Source organism: Chanos chanos, chromosome 3, assembly GCF_902362185.1.
Source record: "Chanos chanos chromosome 3, fChaCha1.1, whole genome shotgun sequence".
NCBI lineage: Eukaryota > Metazoa > Chordata > Actinopteri > Gonorynchiformes > Chanidae > Chanos > Chanos chanos.
This window is the reverse complement of record NC_044497.1, coordinates 34,067,791-34,095,790: the sequence shown is the minus strand read 5'-3', so window position 1 is coordinate 34,095,790 and position 28,000 is coordinate 34,067,791. Positions and strand designations below refer to the sequence as shown.

The 28,000-nt window shown below is 41.3% G+C and overlaps 1 protein-coding gene across 1 annotated transcript; it reads right to left on the bottom strand.

Moving 5' to 3' along the window:
• Positions 1-186: 186 nt before the first annotated feature.
• l1camb (L1 cell adhesion molecule, paralog b) lies at positions 187-23,103 on the bottom strand. The gene is made up of 27 exons (XM_030767776.1): positions 22,965-23,103; positions 20,705-20,807; positions 18,834-19,006; positions 18,099-18,221; positions 17,594-17,764; positions 16,582-16,696; positions 15,909-16,093; positions 10,223-10,354; positions 9,878-10,021; positions 9,563-9,674; positions 7,896-8,056; positions 7,258-7,417; positions 6,833-6,960; positions 6,325-6,426; positions 5,902-6,102; positions 5,353-5,423; positions 4,682-4,907; positions 4,224-4,345; positions 3,967-4,023; positions 3,738-3,915; positions 3,155-3,277; positions 2,570-2,740; positions 1,981-2,094; positions 1,596-1,745; positions 1,343-1,474; positions 1,042-1,129; positions 187-457 (listed from the first exon to the last, which is right to left on the bottom strand). Exons 1-27 carry the CDS (start codon positions 23,101-23,103, stop codon positions 187-189), a joined length of 3,852 nt encoding a protein of 1,283 aa, XP_030623636.1.
• Between the last annotated feature and the right edge of the window lie 4,897 nt (positions 23,104-28,000).

Below are 28,000 nucleotides of genomic sequence, written 5' to 3'. Positions count from 1 at the left end.
ACAGCCACTGGGTGTCACAGTCATACCAGTGGCATCTCATCACCATGTTAGTCTTTAAAGTGTGTGTCTGTCAGGACGTAATCACTACTTCGGTCCCTTTTAATGTATCTGTGTGTGTGTGTGTGTGTGTGTGGGGGGGGGGTGGGGGGGGGTGGGGGGGGGGGGGTCAGGTTGTTTTCCGATTGGCTAATTTCCCCTGTCCAGTATACCCATTACAGAGTTAGTGAAGCTGATACTTGTCGGGGGCAGGTGATTGACAGGGGAGGTGGCGCCTGAGCTCTCGTGGCCTTCATGTCCGTGGGTGTCCCTGCGTCCGCTGTACTGACCAATGAAGGAGCCGTCCTCGTTATACTGGATGTCGACCCCTTCACCATAATCTGCTAGGCTGTCATCGCTGCCCATCTTACTGTCCGCGCAGATAGATGGCTGACTGACGGACCGCTTCTCATCATTATCACTGAGAAGCAGAGCACAGGGGACAGACAGACAGACAGACAGAGACGTTTCTGTTTTTACTTCTTTTGTGGGAACTGATAGAGCAATCAGATAATAAAAATACGGACACAATCAGATAAGTCACTTCATAACTGGGCTCACCTCTCCAGAGACCTGCCATATGAAAGCATTAGGGGGAATGGAGATATATCAGCCAAGTAACAAAGAAACCAACAACTTCTTATGACACATAGATCTGGTTTTGTTAGTGTGCAGTTCTGAGATTTAACTTTGCTCGTTGCTCTTTAATATGACTGAATTTAGTTGGAACTACTTGATATGTGTTGTGATAACTGTACATCACCTGAGACTGCACTCATTTGGATTTTTTCATCCTGTTTATTGAGTAGTTTTCCTGCACATTGTACTAAATCATAATTTTACCTAAGGTCTATGTGAACTTAAAGAGTGAACTACACTGTATGCATATCAGTGGACTATATACCTGAGCACTTGTGGGCTGAGCTGTCATGTGTGATTTCATTGCTCATTAAACTGGTGGGTCATACACATTCCTCATTGTGTGTGACTATACTGCAGTACTACGTGTTCTTTACCAACCTGTACTCTCCAAAAGCCTCATCCTTCATTGGTCTGGCCTCTGAGTCCACTTGACCTTCCTCTTTGTCTTTCACTGTTACAGCCAAAATCAGAAGGAGAATGGTTTCAACAAGCAATAACCACATGAGTGTGTTAGTTAGACTCCCCAGAGTTTGTGTGTTTGTGTGTGTGTGTGTGTGTGTGTGTGTGTGATTAAGAGAGAGAGAGAGAAAAGGGAAAGAGCGAGAAACCATATATGTTTTGTGTCTATATATGTGTATGTTCATGTGATTATTAGGTGTCTTACCTGAATACTTGCCACCCTTGCTTCTTTTTATAAAGCACAGAATAAGCAGTACCAGCAACAACAGCACAACAGCACTGATGAGACCAATAAACCAGCCTTGAGTGGCAAAACCGTTCTTCACCTCAGATACCACTGAAAATGAGAGACAGAGAAACAGGAATACAGTCACTCAACTCACAAAAGTGAAAATTCCAACTACCAGATGACTGGTTAACAATTCGCAGTTCCCATCAGTGATAATGTGGGGTCCTACCCAGTCCATGGGTCTGAATCTCCTTTTCCCAGTAGGTAAGGTTACTGTGCAAGATCTTCAGGTGATACTGAGTTCCAGGCTGGAGGCCTTGCAGCTGATAGAATGTCTGAGTGGAGTTTACCTGCTCTGACTCCTCCCACTCTCCATCAGCTTAACACAAAAGACACACCCATTTATGCAAAACAAAGCAGAGATCCACCTATCACTGCTCATAAGCCTGGCCTGACTATGCCAACACCAAAACAACATCTGGCTTTTCAAAAACTCTGAAATATCATGAAAGCTTTCGATGTCAGTTTAATGGAGACTGTCATAATACATTATAACACTTTCTCCTTCATATTGTCTCTCGTCCCCCTATGTCCCGTCTCATCCCTCCTCTTACCACTCTTCCGGATGTAAGAAATCTTGAAGCCAAGATTACGCAGTCTCTCCCCTGGAACCCAGCTGAGGTTAACAAATGTTTCGCCAACGGTTGTGTTGATAGCAGTAGGGGGTTCTGGGGAGGGATGGATTTAAATTAAAAAGAGTATAGCAGAAATTAATAAAATCAAGTAAAATAACAGCATTACAGATGCTGATTTGTAACCGTGTATGCATTTTCTCAGAATAAGGCAGTGTTTACATGTCTCCAAAAACACTATGTAAAGGTTATATGAGTTCCCACTGTGAAATATGTTAGTTAAAAACAAACGATATAACTTGCCATGTACATGCAACAACACTTTCTGCTGTTAAACATCAATGGTCACAAACAACAGTTTTTTAGACAGTCTAAAAGAGCACTAACTTGAAGCTGACTTGAGCCTAGCTTGTAATAACTAGCAATAAAATACAAAAATGCATGGCTCCACCCTCAAATGTAAAACCTGTTGAAATGATCGATTTACAGCTATTTTAACTAAATGGAGCAAATTTAATGGAAAGTTTGTTGAATGAGTGCTGCAATCTGCAAATGAAAAGTGCAAAATCACCTCCATCCAGCAAGGTAGCACCTTCCCACTCAACTGGCTCTCCATCCCCTGCATTAGTGCGAGCTATCAGGTAGAATAGGTAGGTGCTCTGTGGATTCAGATCCGTTAGCTCAAAACTGGTAATAGTAGGATCATCGATTGTTTCCACTTGCGCCGAACTGTGTTCACCCTCTGCAACCACAAACAAAGTGGTAAAAGCAAAAAAAAATAAAATAAATAAATACAGTTAGAAATACAGAGACAGAGAGAAAGAAAAAAAGGTATTGAGTCATTCTGAAATGCAGTACAAATGTATATGGCAAGCATTTACACACACATTCTTTTAGTTTGGAAGACTAACACAGATATACGTTTGATTCTGCTGGCTACATTGTTTGATCTTGAGATTATCTATGTAAAAAATAGATCCCCATTTTACATTTCACTGTACTCTCCAACATTAATTTGCTGTGAGGGCCCTTGAGTTTTATTTAGTACTCAGCATCTGGGGTTATCAAAGCCTAAAGTAAGAATCAGCCATGATAGCTTTAAGTTAAGCCTAACAGGAGGACTGGTCTTAGACTGTGAGTGTTGAACATGACCCACTTTCTTGGTAGCGGAGAAGGTAGCCTGTCAAAACACCATTAGGGTTTTTTGGAGATTGCCAGCGAAGAATTAATTCAGTGTCTGATGGACTGTCATACCCAAGAAAGATAGGTGGGCCCGGGGCTGAAAAAAGACAGGAGAAAAAAGAAAGGAGAAGAAAGGTAAGGATTAACACATAGGGGGGCAGATTTAAGGAGGTCAGCTGTGGTCAATGACACTGAGTCAAATAACAGGACATTATGGATGATTATTTGTGACTTGTATGTATCACTCTAGAGAAGCCAATGAATTTAAATTCACAAATAACATGGAGGATAGAGGAGAAGTGTATCAAGGAACACGGTTGCACAAATTCTCTCTCTCTCTCTCTCTCTCTCACATGCACATACACAAGTGCACACTTACACACACACACGCACACACACACGCACATACACACATGCACATTCCTGCCACATGCAACACATAGCTCACATTGCAGTGCCCTTAGATACACTAGTAATCCTGTTTTTGTTTGGTTAACCAGAGTGTAAAGCAATAGGAAACAGACTCAGCACACATGTAAACATCTCCTCAATCTCACCTCCTTCAGGAGTGCTAAAATTCTGAGTTTTAGAATGAGGTCCCTCCCCCTTTTTGTTGAAGGCAGTGACTGACAGCTCATAGTTGGAGTAGTAATCGAGACCAGTCACAACCTCCTCAGTCTTCTGGCTGTTGTTTACTGTCACCACTCTTTTTTCCTCCTCATTTTCCATCTTTCGCTCTAGCTCTCCCTTCACCTCTACTTCTACGTCTGTCCGTGTCATTGCAGCGAGAGCCCTCTTTCTCTGGTTCTTGTGTCCTCGAGGACCTTTCTTTCTCAGGTGGATCTGCATTACACAGAATATATAATACCACAAAGGGGACAGTGGTGGGGGAGGGGTTTATGGAAAGAAGAGAAGACAAAGAGAGATTGCTCAATGCATGAAGTACTTTGGCTCTGCTGAGAATTAAGTATCAAAGAGGCCATTTCTGTCCACTGTTGCTCTGTCAAACCAGTATAGACCCTGTAAATGTAAGTGTTACATACTTTATATCCACGCAGAGCTCCACGCACAGATTCAGGGCTGACTGGTTCCCACCTCACTATCACTGCTGTAGATGTTTTATTAAACATGGTGACCTGAACACCAGAGGGAGCGTCCACAGGAACTGTGAGGGTGAGAGTGTGTGTGAGAGTGTGCATGCATGCGTCAAAGAGAGAGTGAGAGAGAGAGAGAGAGAGAAAGGGAGAGAGAGAGATGAATTAATATTTTGCCACAATGAGTCCGTTCTGAATATGTGTGAAGATAATCCTAATAAAGCAAATAAACAACAACAAATAAACCAGAAAGTTTACTTCATAATATTCTACATCGATTCAGTTTCTCATGGAATGATTTTCTTCTACTTTTTTTCTGTTTTCATTTCAATCATCCTGATTAAGCCCTGATCAAGTGAAAAAGTGTGAGTGAAATTAAAGCAATAGGAGAGTTACAGTAAACTTACAGTCCTCTCCAGAGTGTCCAATCTTGGGCGAAGGGATAGGAGCATCGCCAATTTCATTGACAGCCTGTACTTTGATCTCAAAGGGTGTGTAGGTGTCAGTGTTGTTGACAATGAAAGGTGGATGGGAGACATAAGCTTCATCCCAGCGAGGCCCTTTTCCCGCTGCCTGTCTCCAGGACACTCTATATTTAAAGCCTGGCCCATTAAATTGGTGTCTTTCCAGCTCCTACGGGGAAGGACAAAAGGTAGGACAACAGAGCATTACTGATGAGGGTTCGTACCCTTATATTAAGACTGTTCCTCTGACTTGTCTCTGACTGATCGGCAAAGAGCAACTGAGAGCTGTCTGCTGGTCGTTTATGCAGTTAATTTGAGGGACTTAGAGTTTACACACGTTCAGAAAACAATTGCATCAGAGTGTCCTGAGCAATGGATGGCATCAGGAATGTGTCTTGCCTCTATTTTCCTTTCACTCTCTTATGGCCAATCAGCTCTGTTTTTCCAGCTCAACAGTTAAGCAGCTCATTTTATGATCACCATTTTCACCTGCTCTTAGTTCATTTACTTGTAAATACTCTGCTATTTTCTCGGATTAAGTTTTGGGTTAAACATAGCTCTGTTCATGCATCCATCATCTCTGAGTATTCGTGAGAAATGACATCACATCCCACCTTCCATGTGATGATCATGCTGTCTGGATCTGTGGAGTTACTCTGTACATCTTCAGGATTTTGATCAGGAGCTGTACAGAAAGAGAGACATCGTCAGAAAAGGCTCACAAAGGTGAACCGGATGAACAATAGGGCATCACAAGGCATATTTTCATGACCTCGCTTTGTTTTATAAAATTACTTTAAAATGTCACTTGGACAGTCAAACGTAATGATATAAAATTATATGAACAATATCTAAATGATATAAATCAACATTACTACATATAATCATTCAATGATATTTGACAAGTAGGTTTTCAGTTGTGAAATTCTATTTTCACTAGTAGTGCTATAAATCCAGACTATGGCATTGCTAAGCAGGACTTGGGGAATGGGATGAAAAAGACGACATGTCTGATGTCAGTGTGGAGGCCATGGAACAACAGAAGCCCACGGAATCTTTAGTTCATTTGAAATTATGGGAAACTCTCGAGGCTTTCTTCCATGCGATTCAAGAAAATCAAGAGATTTCTACTATGAAAGTCTGCTCCTGCATATAGCTCTCACCAGCGGCAGGTGTGCTGTATGATTCAGATGGTAAACTGGGGTCACTTCTCCCGATGCTGTTGATGGCTGACACTCTGAAGCGATACATGCAGTAGGGATGCAGTTGGACTTCGACCTGATTGACGTCTTCAGACACACGCTCAAAATCCTCCCATGTTGGCTTGTCTGAATGCTGCTCCTCTCTCATTTCAATGACATACACTACAAAGGGACGCAGATACAAACTCAGGCAGCTATGCTCAATAAGTCACACAGTAACAGCCCTATTTTGTTCCAGCTGCCAAAAACGTGGAATTTTTGGTATGAATATGGACTCACATGAGTATTTGTCCTGACAGACTTCACAGAGAATCTGTCAGTATAATGAAGGAAACTAACTATGAGATATATGAATTCAGCTTGTGGCTGAGAGATGAAACCAACCAGATACAGGACTGTTGTGGTCATTCCCAGGAGTCCAGCTGAGGGTAACACTGCGACGTCCTGGTTCTAACAGCTGCAAAGAGTGAGGAGGGTCTGGTTTGTCTACAAGAAATGAAGGAAAGAGGGTTTAATAGACACAGAATAGAGTGTTCTGGACACATGCTTCTAAGCAAACAGGAAAATCCACTTTTCACCCAACGCTATCAAATTTGAAAACATAGTGAACCCGGGTTTCAAGTCTGACTCTTCAACAACACTTTATATACCAACAATTTTACAGTCAGGTAAAAGCAATCTTTGTACAACTTCACATACCAGGGTGATTATGTCAGTAAGAGTGTTTCTGGCTGGCATGAAAAAAGACATGTACTCACAAAAAAACGGGTGATCACAAAACCATGAGACATTGTCACAGTGAGAGACAAAACAAGGAGCAGTAGTTTCTCTGTGACTTAAAAAAGTGCCCTCTAACTTGTGTTATTCCCAATGTTTACATGTTAACACTTACCTATTACAGTAACAGTGCTGATGAGTGTAGCCATGTCCAGCTCTGTCATGACTTCACACATATATCTGCCTTCATCTTTGTAGTTGATGTTTGTGATTTTCAGTGAGCCGTCATCATCAACAGTGTACCTACAGTCCAAAAAACAAAACAAACACAAATTATAGCATTATATTATCCTTTAAGTCGCAAAACCTGAAACTTAAATGCTTAAATGGGAGCCTTAAGTGCTACCAGTGTAGCACAGAGGACTGTGCCAGCAATGACTGTTTTATGTATAATAATATTCCATAATGTAGAATATTAACGAATATGAAATAAGTGATACCCCAAATACTGGTTGTCGCCTGAGCCTGAGTGGAATTACACTAAGAGTGTGTGTGTGTGTGTGTGTGTGTGTGTATGTGTGTGTGTGTGTGTGTATTTACTTGTCATCATGTGCAGAAGGCATGATCTTGTGGTCATTTATCTTCCATTGAATCATTGGCGTTTTGATCTCCGGGTCCACTACTGCCACGCAGTTTAAAATGGCCTCCGTACCGGGACGAACAGCTATGGTCTGTGGAGGGCTTACAATCACTGTTTTGTCTGTGATAAAGAAAGGGAGGAAGGATACATTAAGAGAGAGAGAGAGAGAGAGAGAGAGAGAGAGAGAGAGCATTTAGAGAGAATGATTCTATTAAAATTTCCGTAGGTATGACCACCCATACCTCACTGTTATCTCATGCATGTGTATAAATGTAACCTCACAGATATTTACAGCTCTGATTTTTTCTGTTTATAGTTACATTTCTGTCAGTGTTTGATCATTAAAGGCAAAATAAGGAATGACCTTTAGCCCAGGTGATTATCACTGATTCATGGTACTCAACATCTCATGATATTCAGTCAGTAAGCAGTCTATGAGTCAAGACAAACCCACTCATTGAACTGGTTGGACCCCAATCATCAGTATGTACACGCATTCCAGGTTCCAGGTCTCAGTGAAGTCAACGTCTTCATAATGTAAACATATTCAGACATATTCAGAGACAGACTTATGTGTGTTTGTGAGCGAGTCACTTACTCAACACTGTGAGCACGGCTTCGATGCTGAGGTTGCTATTGAGAACAGAGCAGGTGTAGAGAGCGCTGTCTTCACGGGTAACGTTGATGACATGCAAAGATCCACTGACCATCTGGGAAATTCTGGGGTCAGACAGCACATGCTCCATTTTTGAGCTCACCCTGTACGACAACACAGAGGACAACAAATCCAAATGAATCTAACAGTTTAGAAGCTCCCTTTGCATTGATTCACCTGCTGGCATATACACAGTTGTGCACTGACCCCTCAACCCATAGACAACAAATAAAATAATTGAGATTGGCAGAAAAGTTATGCTAGAGACTGGTATGCTGATAAAAAATAATGCAGGGGGCTAGAAAATTCAACAAAGAAAATCCTGTGATTTGAACAAAAGAAATCTATATATACTACTCTACATTATTATTGTATTACTATGAGTGAATTTCAATTGCTTACCTTACATGATTTAAAAAATATATTTCTGAACAAACGAAGGTACATAATTTCAACATAATTATATTGTTGTGTTCTTCCACTCATATCCATTATGTTGCATTTACTTAAATATAACTGTGATAGTCAGAGCACTAAAAAGAACAGCCACCTTTTTGAGGAGGACTGACGTTTAATTTTCAGTGCATTCCAAGGTGCTCATGCATGTAGCCTACTTTTCTGTGTTGCTGGTAGTTACTTGTAAACATAATCCAATACAATGTTTCTCTGTGTTTTGTTCTCAATATGCCTTGCAAACTTCGATTTAGTGACAGCTAAGTCTTATATTGTCATGCTTGCTAGCCAGAAGAGTTAGATAGGTAGCCTGTAGCTGACTAGTTAAACTGGTGTTGAACTCCACTGGTAAAGATGATAGAGGTGTGATGACCATGTTTTTAATATAACGTGATAGTTTCATGTTGTTTGTTTATTGTGAATGTAATTGTCTACATGAATGAGGTATTCCCCTCCTATCGCGTCAGTAAGTTAAATGTGTTACTTCCTGGTTGCTAAATGAACGGGTGCAAAAGAGAGCAAAAGCACAGTGTTGAGCAAAGTGTGCTAAATGCAAGTTAGGCAGCCATTTGCAATGTGATTTTATTTAAGCAGGCTTTAAGTACATAAATCATTTTTTAAACTTAAATAACGTGCTTAGAGTTAACTTGTAAAGAATATGTCACTGACAATTAGAATTAAGTAAATCACACTTAAAAATTAAATTCCTGGAGTAGGAAAATCAAGTAGTTCCAGGTCAAATATGGCTGACTGATAAGAGATCAAATCAAGTTGGCTCTACTGATTCGGCTAAATGTTGAACAGAAAGGTTTGAGTATATCACAAACAGAAAAAAATTGTTAAGATTACTTACAAAGCTGATGCAAATAGTTGCCTCAATTTTTGTAAGTGGAACAAGTTCAATTTTTTTCATTGTACTGTTACAGCACAATAAACAGTTACAATACAACACAATAAACTCTCACAGTCCGATCAAACAAGAGCAGAGAGTTACACAATGCATATGTTACAGTCATATCACAGTCTCAAAGCAAAGAGATCGTCCTCATAGCAAAGTCTGAAAGTACATACCTTGTCACAAATAGACACAGTAAATTTGAATATTTGGCTGAGGAAATGTGAATGCGAAACTGTTTTTTATGTTGCTGAGAGCTCACCATTTGACTTTGGGTGTGGGAGAACCAAAGGTGCTGCACTCCATCAGAGCCTCTTTCCCTTCAATAACCCGATATGGCCGACCATCCTCTGTCAAGATCTGCGGAGGTAGCTCTGGTAGACGGAAGTAGAGAGAGCGAGAGAGAGAGAGAGAGAGAGAGCAAGAGAGAGAGAGAGAGAGAGAGAGAGAGAGAGAGAGAGCGAGAGAGAGAGAGAGAGAGAGAGAGAGAGAGAGAGAGAGAGAGAGAGAGACAGAAGGAAATTGGCATCATGAAGAATAACATTCACATTGAACCACCATTCAATATGTCACTCACCAATGACATGTATGTAGGTGTTGACCAGGATGGTTCCATGTTTATTGCTGGCCTGACACTGGTAGACAGCTGTGTCACCATACTTGGCGTCTCTGAGGATCAGAGTACCATCGCTAATTGTCCTGCGTCGCTCCACATCAATGTCTACAGGGTAAGGGGTGGGTGTGTGTGTGTGAGAGAGAGAGAGAGAGAGAGAGAGAGAGAGAGAGAGAGAGAGAAAGAGAGAGAGAAGGAAAGAAAAATAATTTGAGAGAGATGTTTGTTAAAGGCATGAGTGTAAGAGAGCAGACATTCTGAAATGTCAACCTGATTTATGTGTGTGTGTGTGAGTGTGATTTTGTGCACCTGAGATGGGCTGTCCATTCATACTCCAGGTGACTGAAGGTTTGGGGATGCCCTCTGCCTGACAGTCCAGCTTTACTGTCTCCCCTGGGGCATACAGTTGGCTCTTAGGCTCTTTACTCCAGTATGGAGCCGCTGTGTACAAAACAAAGGGAGAGTTACATCATTATCAGCCAAATCACCTGAGAAATTTAACTGATATTGAATGAGCTTTTGTATTTAGCTCAGACGATATCAATATTTATAATACTGTTAATGTTAACAGCACAACATTCATCTCTGTAGTTAAATGAAAGAATGCCATAAAAACCATATAACCATAAGTATATACTGCATTATGTTGTATTGACCAGTATTTAAAACTGCACAGGAAATTCTAAACAAAACAAAAATAGATTTTACCTGGGTGGAATTTCATACACACTACTTCAGCAAAGTTATGGAAGCCAATTTGGAAGACCAAAGTTTCTCAGTGTGTTAGTGACAGGGCTATCTCACATACATCCACACAAATAGATTTACAGTGGCTTTTAAAAGGGTGCTCTGCCCAAGTGCCCTCATTTCATTAACTCTCATGGCTGTGAATTGCATAAATGCCTCAAATTCTTTATTTAAACCTCACTTACATTATCTATATTATATATGTGTGTGTGTTTCTGCGTATATATATATGCATGCATCAGGGTTTCTGGAAATTACCAGTTTTTGCCTGGTAAAATTTATAAAAAAAAACCCAACAATAAAATAAACACTTGATGGTCAAAATGTCCGGCATTAACGCTCATACAAAATATAGCTATAATGAAGGCTATCCCTAAACAGGACATTAGTGTTTTGATAGCAAAACAACCTATTAACAGCCTACAATACTTTTTTAATTTTGAAACAGCTTGCAAAGTGCTTATATAGAGTTCGGCAAGCTGTACCCCGACTGGGCCGCACTCGCTTAAATTGCTTGTGTTTTGCCCGTGTCAAGCGTGCCAGCACAGAGGGGCTTCTCTCTGCAGAATCGAATTAAGACAGCGCTGCGAAGTAGTCTGGAGCACATTGCAAGCTGCAAAGACACACTGGATACGTTTGATTTCATCTGAAGTCAGCAGCAGAGGACTTTGAGAAGAAGGAGAAAATAAAATGCCCTGTAGGCCTAGCCTTTTTTTAAACAAGCTAGATGTTACAGGTTACAGATGTTTCATAACGGCCTACATTTTAGCAGCCACTGTTGAGGTTTTGCTCAATCGTCACTGCTCATTAGATAGTCAAACTGATTTGAGGTCGTCATTGTTTCAACCTAGGTGTAGCCTATGTTGTGTTCGCGTTTGTGACATAGACACCAGACCGGCAAGAAAAAGTCCTAGTGGAAATCCTGATATATATGTATGTACATATGTATGTATGTGAACATATGTATATATCTGTGTGTGTGTGTGTGTGTGAGAGAGAGAGAGTTAGGATTTTTTCTTGTTGGTCCGGTGTCCAGACAGAATTCATTTTACCGGACAAATTTGAAACTTACCGGTCATGTTTCATGAGCAGTCTATGTTACAAACGCAAATATAATATAGACCTTGAAGTTGAAGAGGGAATGACAACGGCCTCAAAACAGTTTCACTACTTAATTAACAGTAATGATTAAGTAAAATAAACAGTAACGATTGAGCAAAACCTCAGCATGAGCTGCTAAAATGTAACATCTGTAACCTGTTACATGTGAAAGTGCTCTGGTGCTGACTTGAAATCAAAGTGTCCTGTGTGTCTTTGAAATTGACAATGCTGTCAAAACACAAATGTCCTGTTTAGGAACAGCCTTCCTTATAGTTACATTTTGTATGAGAATTATTACCTTATTTTGTATGACGTTTTGACCGGCAAGTTTTTAATTGAACTTTTTTTAATATAAATTTTGCCATGCAAAAACCAGTAGGCTAATTACCGGTTAACGGAAACTCTGGTGTGTGTGTGTGTGTGTGTGTGTGTGTGTGTGGATCTAACCAGAAGGCCTGCATGTGTGAACAAAAATGTTCGAATCAGTCGATTCTAAACGGACTTTATTCTACCAGCCCCCAGTACAAACTCCGTTTTCTCTTTGTTTAGGTCCATGTGTGAATAGAGCGGATTATACTCCGGAGCAAGCGAGCAAGTGGGCGGAAGAATACAAACATCCGAGGGTGCAGAAGAAGGGCCATTTACATGAAGACGCCAATGAAAATGTCTAACTGGAGAGACGAGGAGATTCGGGAACTTCTGTCGGTAAGGACGACGCCGAAATCGTCAGACAAATGTTGGTAGCCTCGTCCGCCTTTTTCGATATGTTGTAAACAAAACACTGCGATTTTCGCTGAGTACTTTTTGTGTCCTGCCTCCTGCGTGCTCTACCTAGGCACCACCGCCCGCCTAAACCAAGTGGAGTATTTCGAGTATGTGTGAATGTGCCTGACTCGGACTATGTGCTGCATAGAAGGGCAACTTCGGACATAATGTGAACCTGATTCTGCGGTAATAGTCCGTAGTGCATATATATATATATACTGCCTGGCCAAAAAAAAAGTCGCACACTCTAATATTTCGGTGGACCAACTTTAGCTTTGATTATGCCATTCTTTCGACAACCTTATGCAACGTCACAACATTTATTTCCGTCCAGAGTTGCAATAATTTTTGGCTGAGATCTTGTTGACGACGGGAGAATCTAACCGCGTCTTCTCCAGCGTCTTCTCCAGCACATTCCAAAGACTTTCCTGACTTAAGGTCAGGACTCTGTGGTGGCCAATTCATACGTGAAAATGATTCCTCATGCTCCCTGAACCAATCTTTCACAATTTGAGCCAAATGAATCTTGGCATTTTTCGCCCTGCAACACGCCCGTGCCATCAGGGAAGAAAAAATCCATTGATGGGATAACTTGGTCATTCAGTACATTCAGGTACTCAGGTGACTTAATTTTGTAGCCGAGCCTAGACTTGACCAACTGAAGCAACCCCAGATCAATACTGCCTCCAGAGGCTCTAAATCCAACTGGCGACTTTTTTGGCCAGGCAAAGGATACGCCAAAGTCACGGTTCAACACGTACCTCGGTTTTTTAGTCATGGTTCGGTATGGTTCCGGTACAGTGAAAAAAAGACATGCAAAACGTGAAATTTCCTTTCATTTAATATGAATTTACTAAACTTAAAAACGTGCACAAAGTTTTAAACAATGGCAAACTGGCCATAATTTCAAATTTGCTCTCCACTCTGTTTTCCTTGTACCGGTAATATTCACATTTGGATGATACCGTCACGAATGAGTAATCATATTCGATATTAACATTTGGATGATGCCGTCTCAGATGAAATCATGTTCGACGTACTGCCAGCAACATACACGATTTCAGTTGAACAATGCCGGCACGCTGCCTTCGTCTTATCCACTTGTCTTTACCCATTGCTACTGTAGTTCACTGGAAGACCGAAATGTTTAAAAATAGAGGATCTGAAGGATACTCAAGCTCTGGCTTTGAGGTCGTGTCATTGAACATGTGCTACTTCAGTTGCTAAGTTACGGCTCCGTTATGGAATCGGAGAGGAAACTGAGTTTTTAGTTTCAGTTCTGCATACAGAAATGTAGAAGAGATGGCATACTGTATCTCAAGTTTCACTTTATTCGCTGACGTATCGTTCGACTGACCATCAGAGCATAAAAAAGTTATGCACGTAACGTGCGTGGTTATAGCTAGACTATATTCACTCGAATCACAACGCGCTCCGAACCGAACATGCTGTACCAAATATGTGTACCGTTACACCCCCAACACAAAATATACTGCTTGACGCAACTTTAAACAGAATAATAATTTCATGATTTACATGTGTTACAGCTTTAGCCATGAGATGAAAAATGAGTTTTGTTACATTAGTAAGGTAGTGAGAGCTCAACAGGCTGCTTCCGCAGCGGCTGGCAGCGAGTTGGGTTTGGGGCTTGAGGGTCGGAGGAGACCGTGGACGTTGGTATCCCGGTTTCGGTCCCGGTTTCAGAACCGTTACACCCTTAAAATAGGCCTATCTATCTATCTATACACACACACACACACACACACACATATATATCTATATATATATATATATATATATATATATATATAGACTGTATTCGTCAAACACACTCATATAGCCGATACAACATATAAAGTGTTGTCTGAACTGCGTTTTAACCGAACGCGACGCGAAATTTGAGTGACGCGAATGCATGAACACTCAATGGGCGCAGTTAATCGCAGCGAAACTGCGCGTTCGCTTGAGTTAAAAAATGTTTAACTCCAGCGGAAATTTCACCTGCCGAAGGCCAATTACCTTCAAGTAGGGCTGTGGATAGAGTTACTGTTAGGTCCGTGTACTCGGCGGTCAACTGATTTTCGTTTTGAAATGAGAAAACCAAAATGGGGCAACGAGCTGTTTCCTGACTATCATTTAGAATTAGGGAAACAAAAAGCGGAAATTTGATTTGATAATAAAAATGGAAAACGAAAAAACGACCCGTCATCTGATTGTCTTTCATGTGTTTATGAATGGAAATCGGGAATTAAAATACGTGTGTGGAAATCTTCTCTCTCAATGTCGCGTCGATTTGATTATTTCAGTGTGTGACTCAGTGTGTGTTCCTGGGTCGCAAACGTACATCAACAAATTAAGTGTGCGTAAATTACGTTTTTGTCCATTTATTGTCTTATAAACTTGCGGCAACTTTGCCAGAGGCTTGACAGAAGTGTTTGCCAGAAAGCCATTTTTATAATAGAATGAAGGCCTATTATAATTAGTTGGTCAGGTCCTCGAAATGTTCCACTCTCCAGTGAGTACTGATGCACTGATGCATAATCTTTCCTAACCAATAGTTAATAAAGTCAGCTGTCAGATTCACACAACAAAATTAAAATGGAATTCTAATTGTGTAGTTGTAGTTTTTAAAAGCATGGCAATTGTTTTGATTGTATCTCTTGACAATCATGTGTAGGTAAATCTCTTCAAGATAAGGTCTAGTGTCCTCTTTCAATTACACAAATCAGTTTTATGAAAAATGAAACTAGGCCTATTATGTAAATTAGTGGACCATCGAAACATGCAAAACATACGGTGATATCTACTCAGTGTTCAGGGTTGCCATTTTATGACAAATCGTGTCTTAAGAAGTCAGTGACGAAATTTTGCGAGCCTCCAAACATTACGCAGATATCATGGCTAGTTTTTACATATGTCGATCGTCCACTAACTAGTGTATGTAATACTCGAAGAAGCACACACTCTCACTCGTTACTGACTTCTTAAGACATGATTTTATGTTTGCGACTCAGGGACGCACACTTTGACACACACTGATGGACAGTGAGCGCGGCGAATTCTGACAGTTGAGGGTTGCCATGGTTTTGACAGGCTTTATGCACTCACGCGACGTGTCAGAGCGGGAACGTATCGGTCAATCAGGTAGCGCTTCTTTTATGAATATTAATGAGTCTTCCCCTGCCACACGACATTTTGAAAAGCAACTTCCGGGTCACAAAAAAAAAGGTAGTCGGGAAACAACTGGTTTCCTGATTTTGGTTTTCTCATTTTAAAACGAAATCCGTTTGCCACCAAGTACACAGACCATAACATGCTGTAAGTATAGAACTTATTGGAGCTGTTAGCAAAGTATCATCCTGCTTCCATGTTTTTCTCTTACCTTCCACAGTGATGGTGTAGGTGTGTGTTACACTGCCCTGTGAGTTGTTGGCAACACACTCATACTCGCCATCATCCTCCTCTGCAATAGGACCAATGGTGAGCCGGCGATGAAAGTTCACCATGGTGATACGATCTATAGGCAGCGATGAGTCCTTCCGCCTCCACATCACTGTTGGAGTGGGACTGATCAGAGAGAGAGAGAGGGAGAAAGAGAGTAACCGTTTTGTTAATGACTCTCTTGTTTTGCACGGCCTTATGCGACTGTATAATCATGTAAAAAACATACATGCAGAAACATGTAATCGTTTTTGTTCTATTTCTAAACGCTGGTTGTCTAGTTGGTTGCGTTGGTTGCACTAGTCCATGTACTTCCACAGACTTTACAAAAATTTGGCTCATGATAATTTGAAAGTGATCATTTCTGTCTGTAGTTAAAAAAATGGAGAAATTATTGATTCAGACATTAACTACTGGAGCGGCATGATGGTTTAAGCTTATCTTGCTGGCTTGAGTGATATTAGATCTGGCCAGTCAACAGAGGGCACCTCAACTCCACTTCAGGAATTTCCCAAGCAACAAAATTTAAAAGGACAAAGGGGTACAACTCAGCACGAGAGATCTCTACAGAAAGCCTGTCATATGATGAGAGATGACGTTGGTCAGGTACTTACAGGCCACTTGGGATGCACTCCAGTGTCAGGTTCTGGCCTCGGAGAGCAAGGTAGGAGCTGTGGGTGCCTGTGGGTCTGAGCAAGTGAGGCCTTTTGTTCCTGACCACAGAGTTAGCTTCAGAAAAAAGACAAGCACAAGCATTTGATTACGGTCTAAAAACAAATTATTGAAAAGGACTGACTAGCTGGAAAGAATTCTTGCCTGGTTTTCAAAGGTCTCAAAACATTTAGGCAAAATATCACTATAGAAACGCAAGTTATAAAGGACCCCAAGGAACAGTATTCCTGTCCTCAAAACACTGTCAATTTTACAGCAAAACAAGCAGCGTCGCTGGTTAGAGTGTATATAATGTCCACATCAGAGTAAGTCTGTTGTGACTGGCTTCCAGGCTGTTACACCCTTTAGCCAATTTTTATATTTAGCACAAAGAAAGAAACCCACTTCTCCTTATTGAGTAGTGTCCGAGGCAAGCTATTGATCTCTGCTGGGGTCCCATCTGTCCATAGTGATCATAGTGGGAAAGGAATGAATAGATTTACGTTGTTTGTCTCTAGTCTGCTCAGACAGTGAGTTGCTATGTTTTCAATGCCAGAATTATTGTTGTGACAGAAAACCCTCTGGTGGGCCTTTTTAGGTTAGCCTTCTGGATCAGACTAGATTAAGCACAGATTTTCAAAAAGGGAAGCCGTATTTTGAAATGTTAGTTTAGCTGTATTAAATAATATATGGACAATCTTTATCAGAGTACATTATCAGTCGCGTTTATAATGATTGTCTATTGCAGTGCTATCACTCATTAACAGTTGTGGTGAGGGAGCTATATTTTGCCATAAGGCAAAATCAACAGGTTTCAGGATGATCAGGGATGATGCTTTTAGGTATTGTTAAGGGAATTCTAGCTTAAAGCATTCTCCCAGACATGACTCCATTGGAGCCTTAGCAATCTCTGAGAGCAAAACCATGTTTGGAGATTTAATAAAGCTTTTGCATGCACTTTTCAATCTTACTCACTGGTCTCAACATTCAGAGAAATAGGCTCCTTTGGAAGGATGGTCCTGGCACTAATATACTGGGCATTACAGGTGTAGTCATCTCTACTGTCACTGGGTAACAGGTTGGCAAAGTATAGATTTCCATCCAGACCGGTGGTCACCCGATCACTCTGAGCAATATGCAGAAGTTCTGATGGGAGGGAGAGACAGGGCGAGAGAGAGAGTGAGAGGGAGAGAGAGAGAGAGAGACTTTTAGATACTATTTGCTTGTCTATAACAATAAAAGCAAACTTGTGTAAGAGTTAATTGCATTATGTGTGTTGTGTGATCTATGACATTTGGTCAAAAAATGGATATTGCAGCCTCCTATGCCATAACAATGCACACTTATGATTCTATTTTTTATAAACACTGATGTTAAACACTTCACTGTTCAGACAGTACTCTTAATTTTCTGTTGTATGTGTATGAAAGACAAAGGATGAGTAACAAAGAGGGGAGGCAGATAGAGTGGAATTACTCACGGCTGTCCATCCAGTGTATGTGTGGGGGTACAGAGCTCTTTGGGGGGTCACAGTGGAGGACAATACTGTCTCCTTCCTTTTTTGTCTTTCTCTGCCTCTTCCCTTTGGGGAGGGTTGGTGTTGCTGTGAGAAAAATACACAAGTAATAAAAATAAGTGTTCTTTTGATGTGTCTAATAGAGTGATATGCATATACCAACAGCTTTCCTAAGAACATGTCTATATACTGTAGATGTTCAACTAATCAAGATCATTGTGCTATTGCTCATCCTCTCTCTCTCTCTCTCTCTCTCTCTATATATATATATATCTTTCTCTCGTGCACATGCACAGATTATTGATCACAAGTGATTCTTCATATGCTAAACACCAAAGAGATAAGTGCATGACATCATGTTAGCCTTGTTACTAAGTGACAGTTGTCTTGGTAACAGTGAGGCTGTGCAAAACAAGAGAGTCATGGATGCTCTCTGAGTAAGATTTCCTGAGTCATCGTAGAATGCTGGACGTTTGACTGAGCTGGTGTCATTCTCTAAATCCATAGAGTAACTTTCCTTCACTGCACTCAAAACAGCCCTCTCGGTAAAAAGGAGAATGATTAATCCTCCACCCAGACCATCTCACTCAAATCTCATTGGATTAAACACTGTGGGAGATGTAAATTAGAGTAGAATCCATTAATCTCAGGAGAAGATGGCAAAACACAGATGATGTAGAATTAAGGAGATGGGCTTACGCTCTGTGATAAGGTGAATTATGTCAGACATGGCTGTTCCTAGTTCATTTGAAGCGTAGCAGCGATACTGTCCCTGATAGTCTTCCAGTGGTGGTGATCCGTCTGCTGTGATCGTCCCAGTTTCAACCATCTCTTCTTTTCCAAACAGAATTCCATCCTTCTCCCAGCGAAAACTGCCACACAGTGAGGGAAAGAGTCACAAAGGGAGAGAGAGGGAAAGCCATTGAGAGAGGAAAGGGTCTGTAAAGGAGACTCAGAAAAGACTTTGTTGACTTTTGAAAGTAGTACTAAGTTCTTAGAATGAGAAACAGTCCACTACATACATCCAGTAATAAATCCATTACAGATATCCAACATTCATAGATTCAGAGAGAACATGTTAATAAGAAAGAACGAAAGAAAGAAAGCTTAGGCAGATAAATAAGACAAAGTAACAAGGAGCTACTGACCACAGAGAGAGATACTAGGAGAAGGAAAAACTTCTTGAGCGAGGTCAAGAACATCAGACCGAGATCATCATCATCATTCTCTTTAATGACATTCCATCCTGCCTTGTCTTTATTATCTTGTTATGATTGGGAGTCTCCATTAATCACCATGCCAACAGGAGACAGGAAGTGGGCTGGCTCTAGTCCAGTCACTGTTCATTCAGAGAGCCATTACACTGACTCAAAAGTCACTTTTCATTTTTCACACTGGCCTTTAGAACTGTATGGAAACTGCTATAAAACAAACCCAGTAAACAGTGCCCTATTCTGATCACATCGTAAACATCTTTGTCCCTGATTCACCACAAAACCCTTCAGAACAACAAGGAAAAAAACCTCAAGAAACATCAAGGAAAACCTTTAAGTGACCAGCAATTATTTGATTTAACTAAAAGAAAGAAAGAAAGAAAGAAAGAAAGAAAAGGAATTGGATGAAATAATGCACCATTTTACGTGAATGTGAGTGGTAAAAATGCCTTAAATAAATTGCAGCACTATTCTACTTTTTACGGGGACTGAACTACTTAATGTAAATTAAATTGAAGTGAGTGACCCTTAGATCAAAAGTATGATGCAAAACAGTCAGAAAATCCTGTTGTTTTCCATTAGTCTCTGGGAGATATGCCAATGAACAGACTCTTGGCTAGTGTCCATACTGCAAGCGTCGTTGTGGATTTCTTGGCTTTGCTAATGCCAACTTGGATTTTACAGAAGAAAAGGGCTCAGGGGATACAGCTGAAGTAAATAAAGTAGCTACTGTTTTTCTAAAACACCCCTTTGTGGCCTTGGCCAACATTATGGTTCGTGCGAAATTAGATTGTAACATTCATCACCTATATTGATGACTGTGTGCATATGTTTCGATTTTACATTATATGCACCTGGGTTACACTGTACAGCTGGGGATGTAGTGAATCAGTGCTAAGGGAAAGAGCCCAGTACCCTGAGGGCTTTGAGTTTGATTCCTGAGTGTAATAGCCGTCTACCAATGTGTCCTTGAGCAAAGCAATCAATCCCAAGGGTGCTGTGAGGGCATGCAATCTCAGACAAGCAAAACATTGTCAACCACTCCGGAAATGAATGAATGTGAATTTACTTCTAATGGTGTGTGCTATTCATCTTAATGGAAGATGGACAGAGCTCAGATGGAGAAGCTATCTGATTATTGGATAGATGGTTGGATGTATGGATGGATAGATGGATAGATGAGATAAACAAAGACATAAACAACAGAAAGGAGGATCAGATACGGGAAGAGTGTTTTTCAAGGCCGAGGCAGTGGATGGATAGTTAAGTGGCATTGATTTGACAGAATCAATAGATGAAGATCTTGAGTGACAGTGTTTGGCTCAGGCCTGGCTGGATGCACCCAGAACGACTAACCTGGGTGTGGGATCTCCAGTAGCTTCGCAGGGCAGAAAGACATCATCCAGAGAGAATGCTGTATATGACACTGGCTTGGCTGTTATCACAGGAGGCTGAAGCACTGCACAGAGGGAGCGGAACTTTAGAGTATAACTTGTGTTTTATCAGGTAGTTGTCATTTCAGCATTAATGATTGATAATGAAAACATAATTGCAACACCCACAACTAACTTAAGTAGGGTGACCATACGTCCTCTTTTTCCCGGAAATGTCCCTTTTATTGGACCTAACAAATACATCTGGATGGGATGTCTAAATCGCCAAAAATGTCAGGGATTTGGCTTTTGCTTTCCACAGTCGCCTGTCATTGTGTGTGCATTTGCATTGCATTTGCATTGCTCCCGCCCTCTCACACGCCACCAATGGATGGTCATCTACACTATCATACCATAAACACTGGTTAAACTGCATCTCATTCAATACCGTTAACACCGCAGCAACAGCCAAGAGACCTTAAGAAAGCCATAACGCCACCAAAAGTTGAATGGAAAGAAATAAGGCCATCTTGCCACTGTTATTATGCTAACAGTTATTTGTCTTATTAAAGACTAGCCGGCTATGTATTGCAGCAGTTAAGTACAGATGCAGTTTTACATTGCATTGTCAAGCATCAGCCTTACATGCGCAACGACAGGAACCAAAAGTGACATACTCTTAAAGTTCCCCGCAAGTTAGGAGGGGAATGAATACCCCCCCCCCCCCCCCCCCTCCGCACACACACACACACATACACACATACACACATACACACACACAGTCCTCCTTTTTGAAAACCTAAATATGATCACCCTAACTTAAGGATCATCAGTATGTTCTATATGGAAGTGAGATACAGTTGGTTAGGGCTTTCAGAATGAAGCAGAAGGTAATCCTGTTTTTGATCTGTGGCACATTATTGCACGGTTTTTATGCATCACGGTTATTATGCAAATACAATTGTTCTTAGGCAAATATTTCTCTCAGATTTGATTTCCACACTTGTATTAATGAAAGTAAGAACACATGGTTTAGATGGTTATGGAAGTGAAAGCAAAGCACTTACTTTTTTCAACTTTGTCTGGAAGTCCAGAGGAAAGCAGAAAGGAAAAAATCTGGTTTTAGTGCAAAGACATGTACATGTACAAGGCCACTGAGCTTCTGTGTGCATTTGTGGGTGAATGTGTGCGTGTGTGTGTGTGTGTGCGTGTGCGTGTGTGCGTACATGTTTGAAAAACAGTGCAAAGCAGTCTGAGAGGGAGACTGTATATCACACACAGATAGAGAGAGGGAGGGAGTGGGAGAGAGCGAGAGAGAGAGAGAGAGAGAGAGAGAGAGAGAGAAGAGACCATGAGTGCAACAAAGTGGGTAACCTTGCACATCTCCTCACATGTTCATTTGTTGGTGCTTATGTCTATGTATGTACTCCACGCTTTATATAATTTCACTCATCAGTGTGTGAAAGGGGCATACGGGCTCTGAGGTGTCTCCTATTGATCCTGAGGTTGTGTGTCACTGAGATAGAGGCCAGGTCACCCTAAATCTCACATGACATGCCTGGAAACCACTCCCTCATCTGCTGCATCTGTGACCTCTCGGATCAGGCTTAAGCCTTGGCAACTATTGATTACCAAGCCATGCGGTCAGTACTTTATGTGAAACAACCTGCAAGTGTGTGTGTGTGTGTGTGTGTGTGTGTGTGTGTGTGTGTGTGTGTATGGGGGTAGGGTGCGGTGGGGTGGAGTGTATTAGGGTGCACAACAAAAAAACCTAAAGAAGTGAGATAGTGTGTGTCCATCTCATGCAATCAGTACCACATTCGATCAATAACAGTCAAAATAATTTGAAAACACAAATGCACGCACGCTCACACACACACACACACACACTTATCTCTTTTGCTGACTGTGGTATGTCTAATATAGATATATGAAGTTTCTGGCTGTACAAAATAATGTAACACTCAGTCTACAGGCCTGATCCAGTCACATGGCCAACCGTTGTTAGGATAGCGTGTCACAAGAGGCATATTTTGTTTGCCATCAGAAACGAATTCTGGTACTGCTGTCTCATCTCCTCATCATGTTACCTGGCAAAGTAATGTAAAAAGTCATCCATTTTTGCCATTTTTAAACAATTGTTAGTTTCTCCGTAAGTGACTGTTTCAGCTCAGGATTTGTCCAGAAAACCAGAGTGCTTTTTGGAAATTGTAGGTGATAGCTCAGAATAGAGATTTACTCACATTTATCCGGGATGTGGATGGCGCCCAGAGCTGGGCCTGCGATGAAAGAGGAGAGGAACAGAGGGATGAAAAGGAAGGGTAGGCTAGGGGGCCCGTGCTGCCCCCTACAGCCCGAATGCTGAAAATGCACTGGAGGCATATTTTCACTGTCCCATCAATTGCTGGTCCTGTCAGCCACCGTCATGTACATACAAACACACATACACACACACTCACACACACAGACACGCACTGGTACGGACACACAGAGCCTCCTTGGAGGCGAGGAGGGTCACAGGGAGAGTGTGTGAGTGTGTTTCTTCTCTGAGCTGAAGATATGTGTAGAGAAGTACGTCCTCTTTCTGCTTCTCTCCTTGGGCCGCACCCTGCTGCTGTGATCTGTACTGCCGAGGTGGAGAAAAGATAGAGGGAGGAGGAGGAGGAAGGGGGAGGAGAGGGGTGGAGAAGACAGAGGACAGAAGAAGGGAGGGGCAGAGGATGGATATGAAGTAGAAGGAGAAACAGAGAGAGTATGGAAGCAGTGAAAGATGAAGGGTAGGAGACATCGAGAGAAGGGGCCCAGTAAAGGGATAGGGAAACAGAAGTAAACAAAGAGAGAGAGGATGTGACAGTGGGGATGGAAAGAGGCGTAAAAGAGGTGCCAAAAATAAAGGGAAAGGGTGGGAAAAATAGAGATGAAGGAATGAAGTGAACAGATATTGTGGATGAAGAGAGAGAGAGAGAGAGAAAAAGGAAATGAGAAAAAATGTAAGAGAAAAGAAGGGTGACAAATAGAGATACATGAGAGAGGAAAACAACAGAAAGATTGGACAGAAAAATGGAGAGAGAGAGAGAGAGAGAGAGAGAGAGAGAGAGATTAATGTTAACAAATGTTAAACATTAGTCATACAGAAGAGAAATTTCAAAATCAGAATGAGCTAAAATCTATATCTTTACACGAGGCCTGACGATTAACAAAAGCCATTAAATTCACATGGTTAAATTACTGCCCTAGAGAGGACTACAAGTATCATCAAAACCTTAGTGTTTTTGTAAACCACATACACCCTTTACTGGGTAAGTCACTGGGGTTTCAAGACTGTCAGAGGATCAGAATCAGATGAGATTTGGGCAAAAGGATTAGGGAGCGGAAATAACCCCCCTCTCCATCAGCTAGATGGGCAGCTCCAGACAGATGGATACAGCGCAAGATAACATTACAGGGCAGAGTGGAGATAAGACACACACACACACACACTCCGATTAATAGGAAGAAGAAGATAATTAGATCAACCAGAGGGAAGAGAAGCACAAAGCGCCTCAGAGAGTCACTGCCAATAAATATGAGAGAGAACAAGTGTGAGAGGTTATCACAATGTAAACAATTTTTCTACTCAAACTAATGCCTTTCTTTCTTTCTTTCTTTCTTTCTTTCTTTCTTTCTTTTGTCTTATATTCACCCATCCATTCATTTCTACATACTTTTTTTTAAATTTTCTTGAAAAGGCCAATGTCTGGGTGTTGCAGGCATCAATAAGTTTGACAATAATGTCAAAACATGCTCCGGTGGACAAAGATTTGAAATATCTATAAATTTCAAAATAGCTCAAATGTGCATAATCCAATCTGCCCTTTAGAAGATTTAATGTTTGGGGCTGAAATCAGACAATCAGATAGCAAACTGATTGCTCTTTAAATCTCCTTCATTTGGGAGAGAATGCCCCATTGATTTATATAAGAGGACTGACAGCCAAGGGGCAAATATGTGCGTAAAAAAATGATCCCTCCAAAATTATCACCATCTTCGATGTCCTGGTGGGACAAATAATGAGATGTGGGGGGGCAAGAAGGGGATGACAGCTGTGTTTCCCTGCCACCCTCCTATTTTCCCCCTCCCAAACTCCAAACACTATAATTACACTCTATATCCCCAGTCACTTGCACCCCTCCCTCTACCCCGTCTAGTATTGTAGTCAATTCCCAGTCCATCCAGTCTGCTATTGTTGTCAAGTGCAAGCCCTGAACCACACACAGTCAGTCTCTTTCTCTCTCGTGGGTTTGGGGTGTTAATCAGTGGGTAGCTCATGTGGAGAAGGGCTTTATGGGTAAATAAATCACAGTGTGGGTCAGACTCTGTCAGATCTTTACAAGCTCACACACACACACACTCACACACACACACACACACACACACACACACACACACACACATGCGCACACACACACACACACACACACACTCACACACACACACACAAATGCACACAAACACATGTGAATGCACATACACACACATAAACACATATATACAAACATACACGACAAAACTATCCAACCTCTCCTACATATGTTTGGATATATCTATACATACACATGTATGTTCACACATAAGCATGTACACTCACAAAGGAACTTCACAAAGTGCACACTCAATAACAAAGAAGCAGATGGAGTCATGCCTGCATGCACACACTCAGATTCTGGATCAGTGTGATAAGATATCATGAAAGAGCAATGTCGGCTGTTCCTACGTTCACCAGTGGGTCTATGCTTCAGGGAATCCACTGCATACACTCACACATTCACATCTGTCACCTCGCCCCAGGGGCTCTGGTCACCTGGCAGAACCTATTTACACATTAAATGAGCTGGTCAACACGACCAGAACAAATGCAGAGCAACGCAGACATACACACACACACATGCGTGTGTGTGTGTGTGTGTGTGTTTATGTGTGTGTATATGGATATATGTTTGTATTTGTTTGTATGATCCCAAGCTTTTTTGTATGGCACTCTGTGTTAAGATTTGATACATGTGTTATTACGCTCACTGAATGTTTTTAGCTCCTCCCGCCCTTTAAATATTCAGCACCTCCAGCTGTGGTACAAGGTTAAGTGGAGGGGGGAGGGGCATGTATACAGAGGGGCAGGGCACATTAATCTCTGTTCCGCCCCTGGGCTCCACCCTGAACTCACTAAGTGGGACATCACATCTACAGGACAAGGGTGAAGGAGAAAGAGAGGACAGAATGAGAGATAAAAACTGACAGAAATACAAAAGAAGGTCAAATGGAAACATCCAAACTATTAATAAAGACATGAGAAGGAATGGAACATGGCTTGTAACATCCAAAAATTGTTCACAATCACAAAAAATCATTCTGAACAGGATGCCATTCTTTCAAGCCAAGTAGTCTTAGGAATTTTCTGTGCTGGTTTTGTTTCAGTAAACCTACCAGTATATAGGGTAACATTCTGCAACTATTCGTAAAACATGAAATGTACAGTCCAAAGTCATTCAACTACCATTGCCTTCACTTTAAGATACTCTTCATGTGCACATTACACAGGATATTAATGATTATAACACGATTATATTACCAGAACTGCTAAAATATCAGTAAAGCTCTAAAATATACAAAGAGAGTACTTCATATTTGAACGAATACCTGTCATATTTAATTATGCATGTGACTGCTTATGAATATGTAATGAGACTGTAGTGCCTCTGTGTTGAATGTGGGGTGGATCGTACATGTTCGATCTACCACATGGCTCTTTGCCATGGCCAGTATAAGCTGAAACAAAAACCACTCTCTGATAATCATATTAAGACCTGGAGGACTGATGGAGGTAAGAGGGATGTATGAAAGAGACGGGGGGCTGGGGGGGGGGGGGGGGGGGGGGGGACATAGAACAGAAATACTTTTCTCTCTGCCAGACCCTTTCTGTGTTCAATCAACACACTACATACTGAATGTTTCAGAGGATCTCTTTGTGCAGCTGGGAGCATTTGCTTTGTATTTCTCTAGTCTCTGAGTTTGGTCCTGCCTCCTTCTCTTGTGTTTTGAGTATCATCTGAGTGAACACCATATGTTGTCCAAATTAATTTCTACTGGTGTCCTTTCTCTCTCCTCTGTTTTTCTTCCTTGTCTGTTGATCCGTTGATCTCTCTGTCTCTCTCTCTCTCTGCCTCACTTTCTAGTTCTCATTGCAAGATCATTCAAAGGTCTTGTCATTCCAGTACTGTAATTACCATCTCTATCTCTCATTCTATCCCATTTCAGAATTTCAAATATGTCAAATATGATGAATTTAGTTGCATTATATCAGTTTCAAAGGGGAGCAATTATTTGACATAATTGCTAGCAGTATATGGAATTACACAAACAGATGTACTGATGTAAAATATAACCGAATGGACCACACATTAGGCGTAATAGGCATAGGTATTATATATGCCAGTACTCACATCATGTCATACGCAGGCACAACATTAAGAGAATTCATTCCACATCTACATGTTTTATTCAATATCTGTCCACACGGGTCAGTGTGTCCCTTCTCTCGCTGGCGCTCTCTCTCTCTCTCTCTCGCTCTCTCTCTCTCTCTCTCTCTCTCTGTCTGCCTCCCTCCGTCTGCTTCATCAAAACCCTACCACTGGTGCCACACCCTCTCTCTAACCCCTCCCCCACCCACCATTGTCTCCTTTTCCTCCACTGGATCATATTATTCTCCCTCATCCCAGGCCTCAGTGCTTTTTGCTCACAAAATATATGTGTACATGTATATATGTGAAGTGAAAGGGAGAGATGAAATGAGAGAAACCTTGAGAGAGAGAGAGAGAGAGAGAGAGAGAGAGAGAGAGAGAGAGAGTCTGTTTCGTCCACACAGCACTGTATCAACCTGTGCAAATTCATCCTACAAACCACTTTTTCCCCTATAATATCATATTGCATGCCGCAGCCCAAGAATATAGTTTAAACGACACTATCACATTCCAGACAAAGTGGGGGATGGCGCCATGTGTTCAGTATATTGCTGTAATGTTTCAGAGTCAGAAGAGTAGCTCACTGCCTCAGACCTAAGTCCACATGTTTTATTCAGAACCCTGCAAGTTCATCTGAGGAGATCAATTAACATACAGATAAAAGTCCTACATTCATTCACTTGAAGCAACATAGAGATAATGCACGCACAAATAACCAATATATTTTAACTTTGAGTTTTTTTGTTTTTTGCTTTGCAGTTACTCTGCAGTTACTTTACTCTGCA